The sequence below is a fragment of the Bidens hawaiensis genome, unplaced genomic scaffold (genome assembly GCF_021521415.1).
Source record: "Bidens hawaiensis isolate Kalapana, Puna unplaced genomic scaffold, B.hawaiensis_p1.1 tig00019559_1, whole genome shotgun sequence".
Classification (NCBI taxonomy): domain Eukaryota; kingdom Viridiplantae; phylum Streptophyta; class Magnoliopsida; order Asterales; family Asteraceae; genus Bidens; species Bidens hawaiensis.
This window is the reverse complement of record NW_027492972.1, coordinates 213,121-234,544: the sequence shown is the minus strand read 5'-3', so window position 1 is coordinate 234,544 and position 21,424 is coordinate 213,121. Positions and strand designations below refer to the sequence as shown.

Below are 21,424 nucleotides of genomic sequence, written 5' to 3'. Positions count from 1 at the left end.
CTCCGATGATGTATTTCTTTGTTGTTAACACGAACCGAGTGGAGTAGAGTGTGGTGTATAACAAAACGAATCGAAGTGGAGTAGAGTGTGATTTGACGCTGACGTGACATTTAAAAAATGTTATTATGCGGTAGTGGACACCCAAGAGTCTTAGAGCATGGCCATTCTACAAAGACATTAAGAGAGAATAGAACCAACATTACAATGGAGGGTTGAAATTTGAAGCCAAAGCAAAAATATTCACATGATAATTTTATTAAGGTGGGTAGTCAATCATAATCATAACTTTGAATATAATAATTTCACAACAAGATATGCAGGGTTACTATATATGTCATCATACGTAATTGACTCACGTTGATAGTTGAAATATGTGATTTGACTCCATTTGTTAAAGGCATGATTGCATCCTTGTTTGGAAAAACCAACCTAGCTTTTATATGCGAGACAATGGTGAATGATATGTTCTTTACTTCTTTCTAGTTATTGACTTCTTTTAAGTACATCGTCATTCAACATTCACTACACCTTTCTTTTCAGGCTGGTATAGTGGTATTCTAGCATTCCCATTGACATTTAATATACCCGCGATTGTTTTAAGCGCACCTCTCATTCTGTTATTTTCATTGAATGTGTCCACTACTAAATTAGTCATCTCATATTTCTGCTTTTTTAGGGTTATGTATAATATACATGAGGTACATATAACCATAGGGTTAATGTATTTTGAGAACCATTATGAGTCGTGAGAACTTTGAAAACTACATAAAAATAATGCTTTATATTTTTTAAAAATTTGGAGAGATTCTATAAACCTTTAGGAGCGTTTATGGTTAATAAGAAAAAACCATGAGAAAAGAAAATTTAATCGACAAAAATTACTGTTTTCACATGTTATATATATATCTTACTTTCATTCTTACATAGGGTGTTACATATGAAACGTGCTGAAATGGGCGGTTTTTGTCTTTTTTTAAAAAAAAATTATGTCGATGCTTTTTACACGCTTTTTTATCGAATATGTTACAAAAAAGTTCGTAGAAGCTCTTCCAAATTTTTAAAAATAAAAACAAATATTTTTACATGTTTTATGTGTGTTTCTTAAAGTTCTCTCAACTCATAACGGTTCTAAAAAAACAAGATCCTTTAAACTTGTGTGTGTTGAAATTCTTTTTTATATGATTAGTGTTCTAATATATAGTTTGATGATTCCCTAACGTCCCCTACCAAACAGCAAGTCCATCGGGTCAGTTTCACTAACAGTCCCTCGACCCCTACCAAACAGCAAGTCCCTTCTCATGTCTCAACTGAGGACCCCTTCATTGTTACCACCACGTCATTGTCTTGAAAATGAAGAAACTAGTGATAAGAAACTTTAGTATTGGGGGGTTGGGGTGGGGGCTCAAACAGTAAGTATAGGGACTTGTAATTTTCAAGCCCAAAGTTAAAGGTGAAAATATGGAAAGATATTACACCTCGACCCTAGCGTTGATTTCATAACATGCGTTACAACAACAACCATACCTAGTAATTCTTAAAATAGTCAAAGCGAGTATGGGGAGATGGGATATAGGCAAACCTTTACTCTACCGGTCTATCCCTAGGATAAAGAGGTTGCTTCCAACGAGACACCCCCGGCTCCAAAACGAATAACATAATAGTAAAGCAAGTAGACTATAGAGTCATCATCATCATCATCATCATCATCGTACTCAGTATATCCCACCAATAGCAATGCTATGGTAGGGTCTGAGGAGGGTAAGATGTAGACAGCCTTACCTCTATCCCATAGGGGTAGAGAGGCTGCTTCCGGTGAGACCCCCGGCTCGATAGTAGTTTTGAATCAAGCCTTGGACATAAGACACATAACACTCAATCATCGGGACACCGGCAGATTGGTGCATGTGCCCTTGTCTTTCGGCTATCAACGCCACCACATGATGCCTGATTAACCTTCCGCCACTTTTAACGTTATTTTCACGTGATTAGTAAAATAACGTCAAAATTAGTGCAATTTTACTTTTGCCCACCCAAGGGTTCACACATATATACATTATATGTGCGCACCGCAAGCAGGGCGTAAGAAATATATAAGTAAAAATAAAAATAAACACAAAGAAATATAGAGACTATAGAGTAGAAACTTTTAAACATGTGTAATAGTTATTGCTAAAAAAATAATAAGAAATATATAAGTAAAAATAAAAATAAACACAAAGAAATAAATAAATAAAAATATATAATATTAAAAATAAAAACAAATAAATAAATAAAAATATAATAATAATAATTAACAATAATAAAGAGTACTAAGTACGTTAAGTTACAACCATAAGACATATTTCTAACCCAAAAAAAAACTACGCCGAACCCCTAAAAGTATTTAACCTTAATCACACGTCTCCAAGAAATCATATCATCAACCAATTAAACATATCCTTAGAGAGGTGCATGTGTATCAAATCATGCTTAATAGTTTCATCCCAAGTCAATTTGGGTCTACCTATACTCCTCATCCCCTCTGCAGCAATGTCAGGATCAGTATCTTGTATTCTCTTTATGTGCCTAAATCATCTCAATCTTCTTTCCTTTAATTTATATGCTATGCTAGGGTTAAAACATGATAATTTAGACGGGAAAGACCTAAAATTTCACATAGACAAATCTCGGGTTAGGAAGTGAATTACGAGAGCAATGATAAATAAATTTGTGAGTGTTTTTCATTAAAAAAATGTAAAAATAGTGTTTAGCGAAACACCACCGTATGCTTAGTGGTTCACTATAGGCGGATAAGGACGTAACATGGCGTTGACACGTCTAGGATAACTCATAAGTTGGCAGTGGATCGTTATCTTTTTTCTTAGCAATCCGCTATTTGAAAACTTGACATGAATTGCTAGAAAATGACACATGGCCGCTGACAAATTAACGTCAAACAATAGCAGATCGCTACTGGCACCCATAGAGTTCAGCTAAAGGACCGTGACTAACCTATAAATAGTGTGCATGAAGGGTTCTGTGAAGCATTCTCGCCCCTCCCCCCCCCCCCCCCCTCTCAGTCTCTCTCGATATGCATTCCCAAGTTCTTCCCTAAGTGTTACTCCACCGTCAAGAAATAAGACCCGGTGTCTTAATTAACGTAAAAGTTCCGCTTTTTACCGTTAAAAGTTGTAGCTTTGCCACATAACTAGCCACTAAGCTTGTTTGATGTAAGGTTTATAAGCTTATACGTTTACTTTATATCTAAGCTAAAACCTTGGACGAGGATATTGCCAAACCTTGATTGAACGTTTAAAAATTATTTGATTTAGTTTCATGCAAAGGTTTTTATAAATGAATGTGAATATGTTGAAAAAATGTACTTTAAAGATAGGACTAATCAAATAAAGGGACGGGAAGTCTAACTGTCATGATAGTCTATTAGAAAATAAAATTGATAATTTATTATTTCAAAAACCCATAAGGGTGATCGAGGGGAGTAGGGTGGTGTAGGATGGGACGCCATAAGGGTGAAAATGCATGACGTCAGAAGTGGAGATGGTGGTGTGGAAGGAGATGAGAAGAAACAAAACATGAAAATTGAAGCGAGAGGTAGACTTAGCATGAAGGGTTGATGTGGCGGTTTGAGATGACGAGAAAGCACAACCCACCACCTTTGCACCACCCTCCTTAGCTTGTTGTCGAGACATCTTGTATCCACAGCACCACCTTAATAGACCGAAGAAGGATTGGTGAGTGATGCCATACACAAAAATTAGAGAAGGCTAACATAAACATACGAAAGAAATCAAACAAATACAAAAGACGACAGAATACTAGAAAAGGCCCAACAAAAGAATTAATAAGTCAAAATCTTCAAGGATAATCCCAATCCTAGAGAAGGTTTATAAGAAAATTTTCAACCTTAGGACATCATTATGTCATCGCCCATCACTCACTTCACATTCGCCTCTACTCTCTTTTTCTCTCCTATTTGCTCCATCCCTCGCCTTCTTCATATTTTCCGAACATTTTACGCCCTTTCTTTCTTCTCTCTTTCACACATCATTTTTGAACATACGAAACACATTAAGATACTCTTAAGAGTTTTTAAGAAAAAAAGACTTACATATCGACACATAAATATGTTTCATTTCAACACCATGCACCCGGAAACATAACACATGTATAAACAAATAAAAAACGGATTTACCCACCAACCAAATAAAGATGTAACACTTGATGTACTAAAAAGAGAGCATATATAATTGACTATTGAGCAGTTGGTTCCAACTTTTTAAGTAAATGCGAATGAGCCATTGAACCTAAACACCCTTCCACCTGCACCCTCCACGTACCCCCACCCCTAACGTGTCACCATCTTTTGACGTCGGAAACCACTGTCAACATCCGCCACTATCTCCTTAAATACTACTCACCTCTCCCACTTCCCTTACTACCGTTACAACAATACAAACCATGACTCCACAAACTCACCCACCCAATAATAACATTAACATTAACATCCACCTCCAATTCGTTAACATATGTTACAAACTCAAGATTGAGAAAAACAACAATGGTCTTGTTCATAACCTGTTTAATAGAGCCACTGATGGTCATGAGCCATCAGTGATCCAAGAACGAACCATCTTGAACGGGATCACTGGCATGGTCAACCCGGGTGAGCTTATGGCTGTTTTGGGTCCATCTGGAAGTGGCAAATCAACTCTTCTTAATGCTTTAGCCGGAAGGTTACCCGAACATTACTTTACCGGGACAGTACTAGCCAACGGTCGAAAAATGACAAAATCGGTTCTCAAAAGAACCGGTTTTGTCACGCAGGACGACGTCCTGTACCCGCACCTAACGGTGCGGGAAACCTTGATATTCTGCGCACTCCTTCGTCTCCCGACGAGTTTATCTCGTCGGGAGAAGACAAAACTCGCGGATAAAGTTATATCCGAGCTCGGGTTATCGAAATGCGAGAATACGATAATCGGGAACACGTTTATACGGGGCGTGTCGGGTGGGGAACGCAAGCGTGTGAGTATCGCACACGAGATGTTAATGAACCCGAGTTTGTTGATACTGGATGAGCCGACGTCGGGTCTGGACTCGACGGCGGCTCATCGGCTGGTGTCAACCCTTGCAGGGTTGGCCCACCAGAAAGGAAAGACGGTTGTGACGTCAGTTCACCAACCTTCTAGTAGGGTGTTTCAAATGTTTGATTCGGTACAGGTATTGTCTGAAGGACGGTGTATTTATTTTGGTAAAGGCTCGGAAGCGATGAGATATTTTGAGACTATTGGTTTCCGACCATCTTTTCCGATGAATCCTGCCGACTTTTTGCTTGATCTTGCTAATGGTACGTTTCATCTATACCATGTTGACTTTTGTTATTTTGACTTTATGTTATGTTAGTGTTCACTTTTATTTAATTTGTATTTATGTTTATTTTGTCGTGGATCCTTAAACATTAAACAACCATTTGTCCCCGTCAAATGAAATAATATTAAGTTAGATATAGTATATTTAATGGGAAAAGATCCCATACTATAATACATTTAATTCACGTACAATACGTACGCAAATCCATTTTTTCACGAAATCGATCCATGAAATTACATCCAAATATTTTGGAATCGTCAATACATATCCAATTAATCATTGGTTCACCGAAAAAAACAGTTTCGGATGGTTAATAGATCAATTTTTCACGAAAACGTTTTTGAGCGTTTTAGGTTTTTGGCTGAGCGTATTAGGGTTTGGTTGAGTGTTTAGCACCTTTGTCTTTGTTTTTTGTCTTTGAGCCTCTCGCGTACCTTTCGTATGTTAAGATATTAGCGTACGGTATATCTACCCTATTTAATTTATTATATTTTAGGAACATTATAATAGAGTTTGAGGCTGTCACCTTTGGCCGCTATAGTGTAGAGGACCAACTTGTTGATTGTGTCAGAAGGTCGTGATAGAGTTTGAGATTATGTGAATATTTTTGATTTAAAATTACGTAAAATCTAATATCATATTATCCAAAATTGTACTTAATCAAGTTGGCTGGCCAGTGCCAGATCTTGTGGATTGTATGAACGTGGATGTATGATAACGGGACATGTGTAGTATTCGTTCAGTGTATCCGGGAAGGAAAATTTATTTGCGGCTTGTGTCTATTTATATCGATTCGTTGGTTCCCAGAGTCGTCTAGATTTAGATTTTTATTTTGTAACAATATCAGGATAGTTACATCGATTACCGAACCACCCTTTTTATTATCTTAAATAAAGAGTTGTAGTAATAGCTAGTTATTAGTTGGCTGGTGGGATGAGGCTAAGTCATAGTAATCGCTAGTCATTATTCGACTGGTGAAGTAAAAATTAATGAATAATCAGGATTAGTCGATGAGTAATAGATGCCTAGCCAGGATTTTTACAACCATGACTAAAGGTGAACCCCACTTGAAACACATTAGGGTTCTAGTATTTCGATGAACATCGCTATAAATTAACATTATAAAAGCAATAAAATGATCCAATTACAAATTTACAATAGACAGACGGGTAAACGGACAATAAACTGCGCCGCAACTCCTTTTGAATATGTTTAGAGAAAGTGTAAGACCCCTCATAAAATAACGTGTCGGCTGGATATATTTTAATTTTCAAAATTTTATAAAATTACTTTTATAGTTTATATGAAATTACAATCTAAACAAAATATGAAGCATGAAATAAATACAAAATATGAAGCATGAAATAAATACGGAGAATTTTATAATCGCTCATCCAAGCATAGATCTAGTCCGTTTTTCTAACCGGTTGATCACCCAAAAGTACTCAACTGAATCGTTATGTAGGTTGTTTCTAGTTAGGTTGATAACATTGTTTTAAAGTGTTGCCAAACAAATTTAAACACTTCACGCTAATTAAATGGTCTAATTCCGTTATGGCTCCTCGTAAATTATGGGTCGGGTAAAGAGTGAGGAAGAGTTTGTTTTAAAACCAAATATATTTAATTTATTGATTTATCCTAATTTTCTGCAACTTTATAAATAACTAATAGTGGTATAATTATTTTGAATAAAATATATTCCGAATCAAATTATATACGTTTTTGTCACAAAAGCCAATTTTATCATGATTTTGAAATGTGATCTTTCCCTCAAAGTGAACTAGCAATAGGACATGTCACCAATAAAGCAAAGTATTTAATATCTTTTTGTAAATGTTTGTAGTGGGAAAGAAAGTTTTTCATACCTTTTTCGTTTTAAAAAACTTTAGAGAAAGCAACATTTTTTATGATTCTTTAATATTTATTATATGAAAAAAAATTGATTTAAATCCCAATTTTCTTAATAAAATGTATTAAATTAAATACATAAAATCCTATTGGAATTAGAATTGGAATTTGATACTTGATTAGATACCAAATTGGTTTTATAATCAGTGCTTATAAGTTGTTGTAAGATAAATTAAACAAAAATAAAGTCATAAGAGGAATATGACAACATTGCTTACGTATAACAACATTACTTTCTTGTTTTATCTTTTTATCTACAACTTTTTTTTTCTTCTGAAATGGGATTGCTCGGGTTGGGTCATCTCCGAGAATTCTTTAGAAATTTGGGGTTCGGGGTTTGAGATGAAGTAAAAAATGGGACATAAAATCACGTTATTAATTATGCGATAAATTATTTGACAATTTTACCAATAGGGTTGCATTTTCCATGTTCAATATAAATGAAAACTAAAATTAAAAAAAAAGTTACTAAAATGTTTTTTAAATAATATATAAAAAAAGAAAGAAAAACAAAACCACTAACGGGAAAATATATATGTATAATTTCTTTTTAACAATTATGAGCCTCTTATACAGAGTGTAGTTGGTGGCATTGGTGGCAAATACTGGCCGATAAGAGGGAAACTCACCCCCCCCTCCCGGATAAGTTGGACGACGACCGGGGGGGGGCATGTGTTTGTCTTGTCGCCTACTATAGTGGGTTGGGGGTGATTTGTCGGGTTACAATGCCGCCCTCCCTTTGGGCCGGTCCCAGGTCTTTAGTTCAACCGTCTTGTTTATGACACCTAACCAATTGAGTCATTGGTTAATCCTAAGTTTAATATTTTCCATTTTAAAATTTGATATACAAGGAAAGCTTTTTAGGGCACTCACATGTTACGTGAGGGTCAATAATACCATTAAAGGAAGATGATAAAGTGGCTCATAGTGGGACGTTGTCGTTTACTCCATTAGCTACTATTTTGAGTGCAACAACTTTTCTTTTATCTTTTGATTCTTTTTTCACACATCATCTTCAACTTAAATGATTTGTGCCAGATATAATTTGATGTGTACAACTATGATGATTGAACGTTGGTGCTAATTCGATTCATTTCGTGCTAACCAGGTGTTTGGCAACACGACACGACATCCGACAAAGAAAGACCGAACATAAAGCAGACTTTAATATCTTCCTACAATGATATGCTCGCGCCAAAAGTTAAGGAAGCGTGTTTAGACACACGGTTTAAAGATCATACATTTGTAAAGAATAAAGAACAGAAAAACCATAGGATATGTAAATGCGCAAGCAGTGTCACGACGTGGTTTCACCAATTCGTCGTGCTCATGCATAGAAGTTTAAAAGAAAGGAAACACGAGACTTTCAACCCTCTTCGGGTATTCCAAGTTATGGCAGCCTCGTTGTTGTCGGGTTTCATGTGGTGGCATTCGGATTTCCGGGATATTCAAGATCGGCTCGGTTTATTATTCTTCTTTTCGATCTTTTGGGGCGTATTCCCGTCATTCAACGCAGTGTTTGCGTTCCCACAAGACCGTGCGGTTTTCATGAAAGAACGTGCATCAGGGATGTACTCACTTTCCTCATACTTTATGGCTCGAATTGTTGGAGACGCGCCTTTGGAACTCATTTTACCCACCATGTTTATCTCCATCACTTATTGGATGTGTGGGTTAAAACCCGAACTCTGTGCATTCATCTTGACCGTGTTGATCTTGCTAGCATATGTTCTTGTTTCACAAGGACTCGGGTTCGCAGTTGGGGCGATTATAATGGATGCTAAACAAGCGTCCACGGTAGTAACCGTGACCATGCTTGCATTCGTTTTAACTGGAGGGTATTACGTGCATAAAGTCCCGGGTTTCATGGCTTGGATGAAATACGTTTCATCAACGTTTTACAGCTACCGGTTACTAATCCGTGTCCAATATGGTCAAGGACGAGACATATGGTATATGTTGGGTTGTTTTCAACATCATAATAAACATGCAAGTTGCAAGTTTATTGAAGATGATATTGAAGGTCAATTATCGACGAGTACGTGCATAAGTATTTTGCTTATTATGTTCTTTGGTTATAGATTATTGGCTTACCTTGCTCTTAGGCGAATCAAGGCATGAGCTAGTTGTGACTGTAACGGTGTTTTGTGACACGATATTGGCATAGTAGTAGGATGAATGCGACAATATGTCGCCAGTGACGGATTCAAGAAAAAGTACTTGAATAAATGTTTGTAAAGATCGAATCTATTCTATTTATAAATGTCTTTGTTTGATGATGACAGAAAGAAATGGTTTTTTTTTTGTTTGAATGCATTATTGGTAGTACTTATTATTTACATGATTGGAGATATTCGCTTTTGTAAAATTCGTAAGGAACATAGCATAGTGAATTAGTGTTTGGCATATATGCTACAACATGCACTACTATAAGACTAGCAATAGTTACTATCAAATGAGTTGTTTTGTGATGGTGTTGCTCCTGGCATAGAAAGATGAGATTCGACACTACACCACCACTTAGACGAAACATGTGTCTTCTGTATCCGCACTGTTTCTTGGGTCCATCTCTAGATCTATGGATTTTTTAGCAACACGTATACATATGTAACACCTACTTGGGAAATTCGTTCAAAACTCTAATTCATTTCTTTGTGTCAACACAAAGCATAACTAAAAAAGTTTAGCACCAGATGTGTGCTAAAATATACATATCTATAAAAACACTTTAATTTGTCTCAGGGATTTTACTCTTGACGTAATAATTTAAGGCATTTTTGCAAATGAAGAATACACAAAAGCTTCACAATTGGACTCCAAAATGGATGGAATGGGTAAGGAGGACAAATTTTCTTACTTATGATGCAAAGACCATATGTTAATAAGAAATTTGTGACTGCATTAACTAATATGCTTTGACTAGTCCAGTTAACGGGCAATTAATAAAACACATCTTTTCCCTTTGAATACGATGAGAAGCTTATAAAAGAGCTAATAGACTTTTATATGAATTAGCTTGATAGGGAAAAACATGACATAACATGTTAAACCCTTAAATAGGACATAACTTGGGTTATGAGTGGAGTTATGGGACCATAGGCGGTTTGACCTAACTATCAAACCAAAATTTGATCATTAGGGCTCCCATTTCACAAAACAAGACCTTTTCTGCAATTGTCGTTATCTTCAATCTTTTCTAAATTTAGCCTCTCTCGTTTATGGTGTCTGATTTAATGTCTTAACTTCAAGTATTTTATCACTATTTTGTAACTTCCTGTCAAATTTAGAACACCCGTTTATAGAAACATCAATGTATGTTTTAAGCATTTATAAATATATTAAATTTCTTCTTACTTGAGAGTTATTTCTTTGTTTAATTTTCTTGCTTCTGCTTTGCGCCATAACACGACAATTTCAAGATTCAATATAGGTTTCTTTAGATGCATGATTTTATGAATTGTCATTGATGGGTTCTTTAGATGCCTCATGTTTTAGAATTGCAATGATAGTGGAAGATGTGCCATTAATGTATGGGGACAATACTTATCTAAATGTGACGTTAGTAGATTCTTATACTTTAGCAAATGCACCCATGGCTGTTTGTATCCTAAGAAAAGATGATTTTGAAGGAAATGCTTCCAACATGCTTGATAAGATTTATGTAATTTTAAGGGAACATTCGGTCAAGTTATTGGGTGACAGGCTTACTACTTTAATTGAAGATAGTTGTGCTAGAAGCTTATGGGCCGCAGACACATCCTAAGATAATAAGCTTTTTTAAAGTTTAGTTTTGCAAATTGCAACCAAAACTTAATATTGAATTGGGTTAAAACTAAATCATAAATTCCATTTCTCCGGATTTAGAGAACCAAATCAATCTTGTTTAGTGGGTCGATAGAATCTTAATATGTCTTGGTGTCACTAGTTAAATAAGTTCAGTATTATAATTTCATATAATCTTAATAAGTCTTGGTATCACTGGTTAAATAAATTCACTATTATAATTTTATAAAAGAATCAAATTACAATAAAATGACAGGTAAGTGGGTAACAAGCTGTGCGACAACCTCCTTTTGAATAACAAATCCGATCTAACTGAAAACAATATCTGAGACAAGAGACTCAAATGTATCACTAGTTATTATGTTGTAATTTAATATAACTACACGACCTTTTCTCACCTCACCCATTTTAAGTCATCACTAACGAAAAGTTAAATCCTCATTAAACTTTAACAATATCTTATAACATTAAGAAACAATTAATGTATATTGTTATACCATGTGTAACGGAGAACCACCCATACATTACCTACCACCCACGTCGAAGCCACATCCACCAACGTTGTTAGCTCATATTAACGCCTCCCCCTCATCCCCTTCACACACTACCATGCTAACATCCCGTCCCTCCACGTCTCTGTAACGCTCTACCGGTGCCTCTTAACTCCCCTTCAAGTTGTCACCCGGTTTGCGTTAGTCTTAGATATTTATATTTATGCTTTATATAAGTTTCATTTAAACAATTTTCTCACTTATCCATTTTAAAACATTTCAAACGGTTACAAACAACCGTTAGTTTATAACATTTTTTTGGACCAGAAACGTCCATTCTATGATTCTAATATGAAGATAACCAACCCATAATTAAAAAAAAAAAACAAGACTTCATTCACACAGTCATCACTCATCAGTCAACCCAATCATGAACTCAATAATCATCATCTTCATCTTCTCCGTCATCTTAATCACTAAACCAGTATCATCAACCACCCCTGCTGCAACCAGCATAATATTCACAACACTAGGCCGATCAAGATACGCCTTCGACATATTCTCACTCCCACTCGACACCACCACCATTAGCCATGAAATCCAACTCACCGACGGCAACTCCGTTAACTTTAACGGCCACTTCATCTCTTCCGTTAATCAAAACCCAGTTACTGATTCCACCGTTAACTTTAACCTCGTTTACGTCACTGAACGTAACGGATCATCATCCATATATCTCGATACAGTTTCAGTTTCTGGTCTTGACCGCACCGGAAAACGTTCTATACTTGAAACCGAGTTCACTGAGTCAACTCGTTCTCAACGGATACTTGTGGGTGGCAGTGGTGAACGGGTGTCGATGAAGGACAGGCCGAGTTTGGTGGGTGATTTATTGATATATGTCTCGACTCATGAGGATACGGGTGTGGGTCGGACGAGTTGGGCTGCGGTTTACTCGACTCAGTTAACAACCGGGTTGACTCAGCGGTTGACTCCTGAAGGAGTAGCTGATTACAGTCCGGCGGTGTCTCCGTCAGGTTTATGGACGGCGGTGGCTTCTTCCGGTGAAAAAGGTTGGGGTGGAGAGGTGGAGGAGCTTGATACGGATATTTATGTTTTCTTGACGCAAAACGGGTCGGGTCGGGTCAAGGTGGTGGAGCATGGTGGGTGGCCGAGTTGGGTTGATGACTCGGTGTTTTATTTTCATCGGAGAGGTGACGATGGGTGGTGGAGTGTTTACGTGGTGGTTTTGCCGCGAGGAAAGCCTTTTTCGGTTGAATCGGTGGTGACTCGGCGAGTCACTCCACCAGGTCTTCACTCGTTCACCCCGGCTGCTTCGTTAACCAAGAAAAATATTATTGCCGTGGCGACCAGGAGACCCGATTCGGATTATCGACATATAGAGCTATACGATGTTGTATCGGGTGAGTTTAAGGAGTTGACCCGATTGGTTGCTCCGGACGCCCATCATTACAACCCGTTTATATCACCCGACTCGTCTCGGGTCGGGTATCATAAATGTAGAGGGGCTGGGAACAATGGGAAGATAGTTAAAAATGATCTGCTTCTTGAGAATATTAAAACTCTGAAACCCGACATTTCTTTGTTTAGGATTGACGGGTCGTTCCCTTCGTTTTCACCCGACGGGAGTCGGATCGCTTATGTTCGGTTACCGGGTCTTTATGTGGTTAACAGTGACGGGTCGGGTATTCGAGAGATATCTCCGGATGTTACTGCTTTTTCAACCGCTTGGGACCCTAAACGTAAAGGTGTGATCTACACGAGCGTCGGGCCCACATTTGCGAGTGTGGACACGGATGTTGATATATACTCGGTAGAAGTTGATGTCAATGAACCGAGTTTTACAAAACTCACGGTTGGGGGACAAAACAACGCGTTTCCATCGGTTTCACCCGATGGGAAATGGGTTGTTTTCAGGTCGGGTCGGTCGGGTAATAAAAACTTGTACATCATGAATGCTGTTGAAGGTGAGAAGGGTGGGATAACCCAATTGACTAACGGGCGATGGTCGGACACGATGTGTAATTGGTCTCCGGATGGGGACTGGATTGCATTTGCGTCGGACCGTCATAGTCCAGGTTCAGGAAGTTTTGGGTTGTATATGATTCACCCGAATGGAACGGGGTTGCGACACTTGATCCATAGTGGCTCAGCCGGACGTACGAACCACCCGTGGTTCAATCCAGACGGGACGCACATTGTATTCACTTCAGACTATGCAGCTGTTTCAGCTGAGCCGATATCTAATCCGCATCACTATCAACCATATGGTGACATATTTACCATGAAACTGGATGGTTCGGAGTTGACCAGATTGACCCATAATTCTTATGAAGACGGGACCCCGAGCTGGGGTCCCAAATATATGTCGCCAAAGAACGTGGAGTGGTCGATATATGAGGAAAAATGCTCGTTTGAGGATTGTCACTGGCTTGCGGTAACTAATGGACTTGATGAGGCTAAGATCCAATGTGGCGGTTAAATTGTTTGCTTATTATAGAATATAGAAGATATAGATATGGATCATAAGGCACAAATAATATATCCATCGATGCTTGGTTGTACAACAAAATCTGTGTTGTGTTGTGTTACACATATGTAATTAACGTGTCCATCGATGATTGATTGTACAATAAAATGTGTTTCATGTTACACGTGTAATTAGTAGTTCGTGTGTCGACAAAGGCTACTGAAGAACGTTGGTCACTAACACGAGGTACCACTAATGTAATGTCATATTCTTTAATATGCTGTGGGTTTGATTGTTTAGACTTTAGTTTATCAAACTCCAGGTTTCTTGAGCTCAATGCTAGTGATTATTGTGTAATAATTGTGGTATACATTTTAAGGGTATGTGCAATTACATATGCAGGTCAGCAGGTCTGTGATAAAAATTCTTTTGACATCTTGTGTTTAGTCAATATCTCTAGAGATAATATATCTACTTAAGCCACAAAACTGACAGGTTGGGAGGTCTGGTCAGGCAAGGTAAATGGATCTAAGCAGGTTCGGGGAAAGGGGTTGGGGTCAAAACGCGTTTTAAGCGAAATGTTTTCAAGTCAAATGGGTCGGTTTTAAAACGTATAGATTCGATTTTACAACGTATAAATTCTGTTCATGCCAAAATGAATTCCTGCCAAGACGAGCTTGGGCTGAAAATAGCAAGTTTAAGGGAGAAAAAGGTAATAAAATGGGTTCATACTTCATAGGCTATATTTTAAAGACAACTGTAACGACTCGTGGTAACCGATGGAGGTGGCTAATATTGATGTAACAGAGACAGTGAAGGTGACATTGCGGTGGGGACGACAATCATGTTCCTAACACGATCCGAAACCCGACACGAAAAAAAAATATAGGTTTTGAGTCGGCTGATACGATCTTTTTTTCTTAAACAAGTCAACCTGAACCCGACCCGTCTAAAAAATTGGGTCAACCCGAACCCGACCCGTTAAAAATTGCGTTGACTTGTTAACCCGTTTAAGAATTTTAGTGAAGTTAATATTTTTATTTTAAAGAGAAAAAGTTTTAATTTCTAATGTTAAATACTTTGAATTTTAATTTTTCATATGTCTATTAACTTTTAAAAGTATAAATAAATTCTTTTTAAACTATTTTCATCTATTCTTCACTACCAACATTTATAAATTTTTAGTAGAATCGTCTACTCTCAGATTTTTTTCATTCGTTTGTTCTTATCTTGAGCAAAATATGTGAACCTAAATTTGTTAATCGGAAATGAGATATAAAAACTCAAAAACATTTACATCTTTCACAAATTATTAAAATGTTTTATATGAATAAAATCAATTAATTGTTTAATTTATTACCAAGCCACTAGGTATTACTCATATTTGTAAATAAACGTAAAATGGGTTGACCCAAACACGACACGAATTTAAATGGGTCGACACGACATGACACGAACAAACATATGGGTCAGGTTAGGGTTGAATAATCTCAACACGCCAAACTGAAACCCACCAACCCGACACGATTGACACCCCTAAATGATTATGGAGACGCAACGGCGTTGGTGGCATAGCTTCTGTTGTGATGGTGCTAATGATGGTGACGGTGGCAGTGACATTCGCCAATTTCGGGTCTCGTTTGTATTCGTTTTTGTATTCGTTTATCATGTAAACCGACCAAGTTTGTAAACCAAAGCTTATGATATAATCAAAATGATGGATTTTTTGTTAGAATATTGTTTTACACTTGTTGGGTCTTAAAAACATTCTTTTTGGTCCTTAAAACTCCTTAAAATGACTTAAACCAAACTTTGGGGACTATTATTGTCATTTACCAAAAACTTGTTTAACCAATTCAACCATCACATGCATCTTTACCCTATTTGTATCAACCATACTCTTACCATTATAAAAGCAAGGCTCCATACACCATTTTGGTTGTTCATCTTCTCCAAAATCTCTCTCAAATCCAAGTATTCATCTTCAATATTTTGTTATTTTTATTTCTTAAGGTCAACTAACTATAGTCTTTCATTTTAACTTGTTCATCTAATATTACTAACACTTGAATATGGTGGTACAACATATATATAATACACACCCCTTGTTTCCTTTATTTGTTACTTCACCGACTCCGGTTGGTTAAGTTTCGAATGTCATAAGGCAAGGCTTCATGGAGGACTTCGTGTTCTTGATATATATATACACACACATAACTTATTATACATATCACTTATAACTAACTTCTAACCGTTTTAGTTTGTTCATCTTATTTACAAGTTCCATGGTGTGGGTTTGTATAAGACTAACCTCGGTTTAACCGAAACTAGTCCAAACCGGAAACCGAACTTTTGTTTACTAGTTTTGCTAAAATAGTTGTTTAAACATGTTTATTGCAAGATTTGAGTTTCAAAAATCATTTTTACAAGTTCTTTGATATTAAGCATATAGAATCCATCTATGAACTCGTTGGGAGATGAAAACCGAACTAAACCGAAACTTTTGCTTAAAAGACTTGTAGTTAACTTTTTAGTTGTAAAATTTAAGTTTTCTTCATTTATAAACCAATATACAAGTTCTATGATATTTGGGCACGTATAAACCATCTATGAACTATTTGTGAGATGGAGACCGAACCAAACCGAACTATACCGACTTTTACTCGCTTAAGACACACAAGTGTGTTTTTAGCTATCAAGACTTGTATATTTCTTTAAAAACAGTTTACAAACTGATTTTAATTATTTTCTTAAGTACTTGGAATTGTTGGATCCAACTTGATCTCATCACATAGTTTGGACCGACAAAACCGAACACTCGCTTAACGTGTGTTGTTAGCTCTAAACAATAGATCTACATACTTGGTTAAGTGTTAGTATATTTTAATGAGTTGTCTCATAACAATTAATATGTTGGAAAGTTGACTTTGGGTTTGACCATTTGTCAAGACCCGAACCGACAACCCGAACACTCGTTAAAGACCCGTTTTAGTATCTTTGTCCCAAAGGAACTTGCATTTTAGCATTTTTCCCACCTTATTACTTAACATTGGTTAAGTAAATATTAAGGTTAGATACTTTAACCCGGTTTCGAGCAAACTTACATTTTTAAAGGATTGTTATTATAAATTCTTAAATAGTTACATTTTAAACCTTGAACTTTAATTGTTTTCTTTTTGCAACAATTATTTATTTAAAGATCTTCAAGACAACCATTCTAAATCCAAGATTTTATTGTCATTTAGGCCTTGCTCGTTAAACTTCATCCATCCAGTTATTCATCTTTTACCGATCAAGTTTTATACTTGAACGTGAGTAACTTCATACCCCGTTTTCTATCTTTTGTTTTGGGGTGACATTTCATACTTATTCAAATCAAATGCTTTATACTTGAGTCTTAAACCACAAACGTTGTTGTATACTTTACTTGATAATTGCTCGATTTGGTGTTCTATGCTTATATGCCAATGTGTTTATCGCTTTCGGTTGGTGGAATCTATAAATCCTAGACTACTTGGCATCCCCTTGTAGCAAGGTGTCGTTAACGTAATGAAATTAACGATATTCTATTAAATCCTAGACTACTTGGCAATCCCTTGTAGCTAGGTGGCGCTAACGTAATTCTATTTGCGATTGTCAATTTATCCAAGTTTATAGCTATTATTTATGGTTTTGTATACTAGTTTTGTGGCTTTTCATACTATATATCTATTGTTCAAACTTATGAATTGCTCACCAACCTTTGTGTTGATAAACTTTATTTTATGAAATGTTACAGGTTTGCATCTAGGTTATTTTGGAGTTTGGTGAAGAAAACGTCACAAATACCGTTAGGATATTAGCAAAAATGAACAATATTTGATTTGCTATATTTTGTTATATTTTGTTGTATTTGACTTATGAATATTTCGTTATGTGACATTTTCGATGTTGTGAAATGAAATGAGTTTGTTAAATATTGTCGCTTTAAATAGTGTCATGCGCTTATGAGCAATCGTTGCACCCCGGCATGTTCCGCCGCCTTTGATCGGGGTGTGACAGTGGCGGTGGGGGGCGGCGGCATTGACAATAATGGTGGTGTCGATAATGACTAGTAGGGATGGTGATTGAAAATGATGATAGATTCATAGGTAGTGTTGGTACATTTGCACCCATTTTAAGAGTGACCTATAATTTGAGTCGGCCCAAATTGACCTGCCGGGACTAAGATGACCCGAGTTGACTCATATAATTCAATGGCCTAAATTGATTCGTTATACGAATTTAAGTTTGCCCAATGAACGACTACACAATTTTTTAATCAAATATCAACTCATTTTTTTAAAAACCTTGGTGTTAGATTGCCATATTGCCACACTTCATGTTTATTTGTTTTGTTTGATTACTTTTTTTTGGCTTGTTTTCTCCTTCACTCACACATGTGCTGGTGGTGGGAAACATATCTGCATCAGATCAAAATGTTACACTTGCTTCTATGAAATTAAATAAGTACGTCCAATAAGGCAATAAGTACCAACTAGATAAGCAAGTCAGCAAGTGTGATAGAAATGGGCCACCTTATAATGGGTACAAATGGAGTTAAGGGCCCGTTATACATCACTTTTGACACCTTTTCAAAAATCATTACATCGGTTCCTCTTAAGGAATACAACTCGTGGAAGATGTACAATTTTAATGTTTTAATTATTATTAGTTTTTGGGCCTACCATCCATACCTTCTACCACAGTTATTGGACAACCATCATTCCACTAAAAGCACATTCATCATGTATTATGGTCATGAAAGTTGATGATTACATATGAAATGATTCAGCCAGCCAAGATGATGCATTGGACTACGAGCCAGTGAGTGGGTGAACGATGACCAATCTAGGATAAGTGGTAGGCCCGGACTTTGACACAAATTGGACTAACCAACATACAACAAAAGACAAATCACCGATAGCCTCGTCATAAGTGTGTGTCTCGGTGACCTAACTTTAATGTGAGTAAATGTGATGGATGTAATGATCAATTAGAAATCACTAAATGAGAGTAAATGTAGATGAGTGAAGGGCATTTGAATGTGCTTACTTGCGTTGAGGTTTCATGTGTTGAATAACTTATTAGGTTATTACTTATTAGTATGATGGGCTATTTATCTGGTTTTTATCATGTCCGGTCTATCTTGTGATATCCCATTCACTGGTGGGTTATATGAATTTTGATGCTTTATAGTCTACGGGTGTGCATGAAACTGTGTGCATGAAACTGATTCATATTGAAATAACCAAACCCTAATAGAAACCAATGGTTTGGTTTTATGCCTTTCTTAAAAACTGATTTGTTGGTTCGCTTTCGTTTTTGCATTAGATTAAAACCGTAAAAACACGAACCTAATGTATGGATTTTCATATGGTTTTGAATGTTAAGTAATTTATAACAATTTAACAAGTGGTGCAACTTTAATGTATAATAATCAAATGAACAGAGATCAGCAAAAAGATTTATAGGTTCAAGTTTTTCTTTATTTTTGGCCAAATTTTTTTACCAAAAATATTTAAGCGCATATGGTAAAACCTAAAAGAACCAAACGCAAACCAAAACAGAACATTTTCCAAAAACTCAAAAATCGATTTTTTTTGTTCGATTTACAATGGTCTTAATTCGATTATGCCACATAGAACCATAAACGGATAACTTTCGGTTCGTCGGTTAATTGTTTGATTCGGTTAATTCAGTTATAGTTTGGTTAATTTGGTTATTTGTTCACATGTTTTTATTATTCGAGCCTCAGTTTTTGTTTATTTACGGCTTAATATTTATTTATATTGCAAATTCATACCAAAATAGAAAGTATTTTAATATTTTTTTTGTAACAGATATATTTTATATATTATTAGTGATGTTATCCGTTTTTTAAATTCAGTGCGGCAGCAAGTCCTATAAGACGGCCGCCACCCTTTCCGGTCCGGTTCTTTACTTCCCCCAAATAAATAAATATCTTTTTTTAACCTTTCAATAAGTTTAATTGATATAGATCACCGTTCTAGTTTTTTTTAACAATGGTTGGAACTACCTTAATACCCGAGTGAACCTTTATCAGACGAGATATCAATCGTTCATGCCGACTAGTGTTTCAGGCTTAACTCGCCTAAAAACACCATCAATGAAGAAAAACGTATCTTTAGGTAAACTTAATTGAGTCAGCTTTTAAATCTAAGACCACAAAAATCAAAGCCACAACGATCTACCCTTATGCTATGGGTCCAGAAAGCCAATGATGTGAAGTTTCTAGAATTTCTGTTCAATACAAATACCAAAATAGTTATTTAGATAAAAATATTGTTATCAAACAAGGACCCAAAATAAACCAACTATAAACTAGGTGGCTGTTTAATGAAATTTACGAGTAATCCATTTGTTTCAGATGAATTCAAGTAGCTTTATACTTGTAAACTAATAATTTTAATTATTATTATTATTATTAGTATTCCCTTTTTTTAACATAAATTCAAATTGCTCAGGCATATAAACGAATCGAACGAAGATGAACACTTAATCGGAAATATATCTGTGTTCGTGTTCATTCGTTTAGAAAATGAACATACTCGTGTTCATCTATGTTTGTTCAATTAAAATATAAACGAACATAAATTAACATATTTGAATAAAGATAAAAGAACATAAATGAACATATATAAATATACGTAAACGGACATAAACAAACATAAACGATCACACTTAAGTGAACAAAAAGAACAAACATAATACATAATACCATGATTTAATTTGTAAACTACAAAGAATATTATAATATGTAAACGAACATAACTGAATGTTCGCGAATATAAATTAACGTTTTAAACATATGTTCATGTCCACTCGTTTAATTAAATGAACATAAACTCTTTGTTCATGTTCGTTCACTTATTAAATAAACAATCTTCCTATCGTACGATTCACAAACAGATTATTAAACGTCCGGTTCATTTATAGTTTTAAAAGGATCCTCCAGGCTTCAACAGCCTAATTAATTAACATGTAGAAGTGTAGAAGGGAGACCGGAGAAGAAAGTTATAGAAAGTAATATATACTTTTCTTGCTTATTGGACTATAACCAAGAATCACTCTTCCAAATCTTGAAGATTTTACGTTATAAACGGCCCACTATGTAGATACCCCACCTACTTTGGTTGACGGAAATCGTGCATATGATGTTTATTAGAGGACATTATTATACATAAATATAATTAATTTATGCCAACCGTAATTTTACTTATTCGATATAAAAAAAATTATTTATTGAACCTTTTTATTCTTGCTACTACAGAAAATCTAACTTTACTTATAGGTTCTAAATCGTTACTGGTTTATTGAAAACGACGGAACTTAAGCCTTC

The 21,424-nt window shown here is 35.9% G+C and overlaps 2 protein-coding genes across 2 annotated transcripts; both read left to right on the top strand.

Moving 5' to 3' along the window:
- The first annotated feature begins 4,150 nt into the window (after positions 1-4,150).
- On the top strand, positions 4,151-9,670 carry LOC143558625 (ABC transporter G family member 25-like). The gene is made up of 2 exons (XM_077047434.1): positions 4,151-5,347; positions 8,387-9,670. Exons 1-2 carry the CDS (start codon positions 4,459-4,461, stop codon positions 9,397-9,399), a joined length of 1,902 nt encoding a protein of 633 aa, XP_076903549.1. The 5' UTR covers positions 4,151-4,458; the 3' UTR covers positions 9,400-9,670.
- A 2,195-nt stretch (positions 9,671-11,865) lies between these two features.
- Positions 11,866-14,264, top strand: LOC143558624 (uncharacterized). Its single transcript, XM_077047433.1, has one exon. The coding sequence runs from the start codon at positions 11,983-11,985 to the stop codon at positions 14,053-14,055; it is 2,073 nt and encodes a 690-aa protein (XP_076903548.1). The 5' UTR covers positions 11,866-11,982; the 3' UTR covers positions 14,056-14,264.
- Positions 14,265-21,424: the final 7,160 nt, after the last annotated feature.

What these genes read in the sequence shown, in the direction of transcription:
- LOC143558625 (XM_077047434.1), top strand. Translation starts at nt 4,459, where the DNA reads ATGACTCCACAAACTCACCCACCCAATAATAACATTAACATTAACATC. An exon ending in TTTGCTTGATCTTGCTAATG is followed by an intron (nt 5,348 to 8,386) that starts GTACGTTTCATC and finishes CGTGCTAACCAG; the next exon opens with GTGTTTGGCAACACGACACG.
- LOC143558624 (XM_077047433.1), top strand. Translation starts at nt 11,983, where the DNA reads ATGAACTCAATAATCATCATCTTCATCTTCTCCGTCATCTTAATCACT.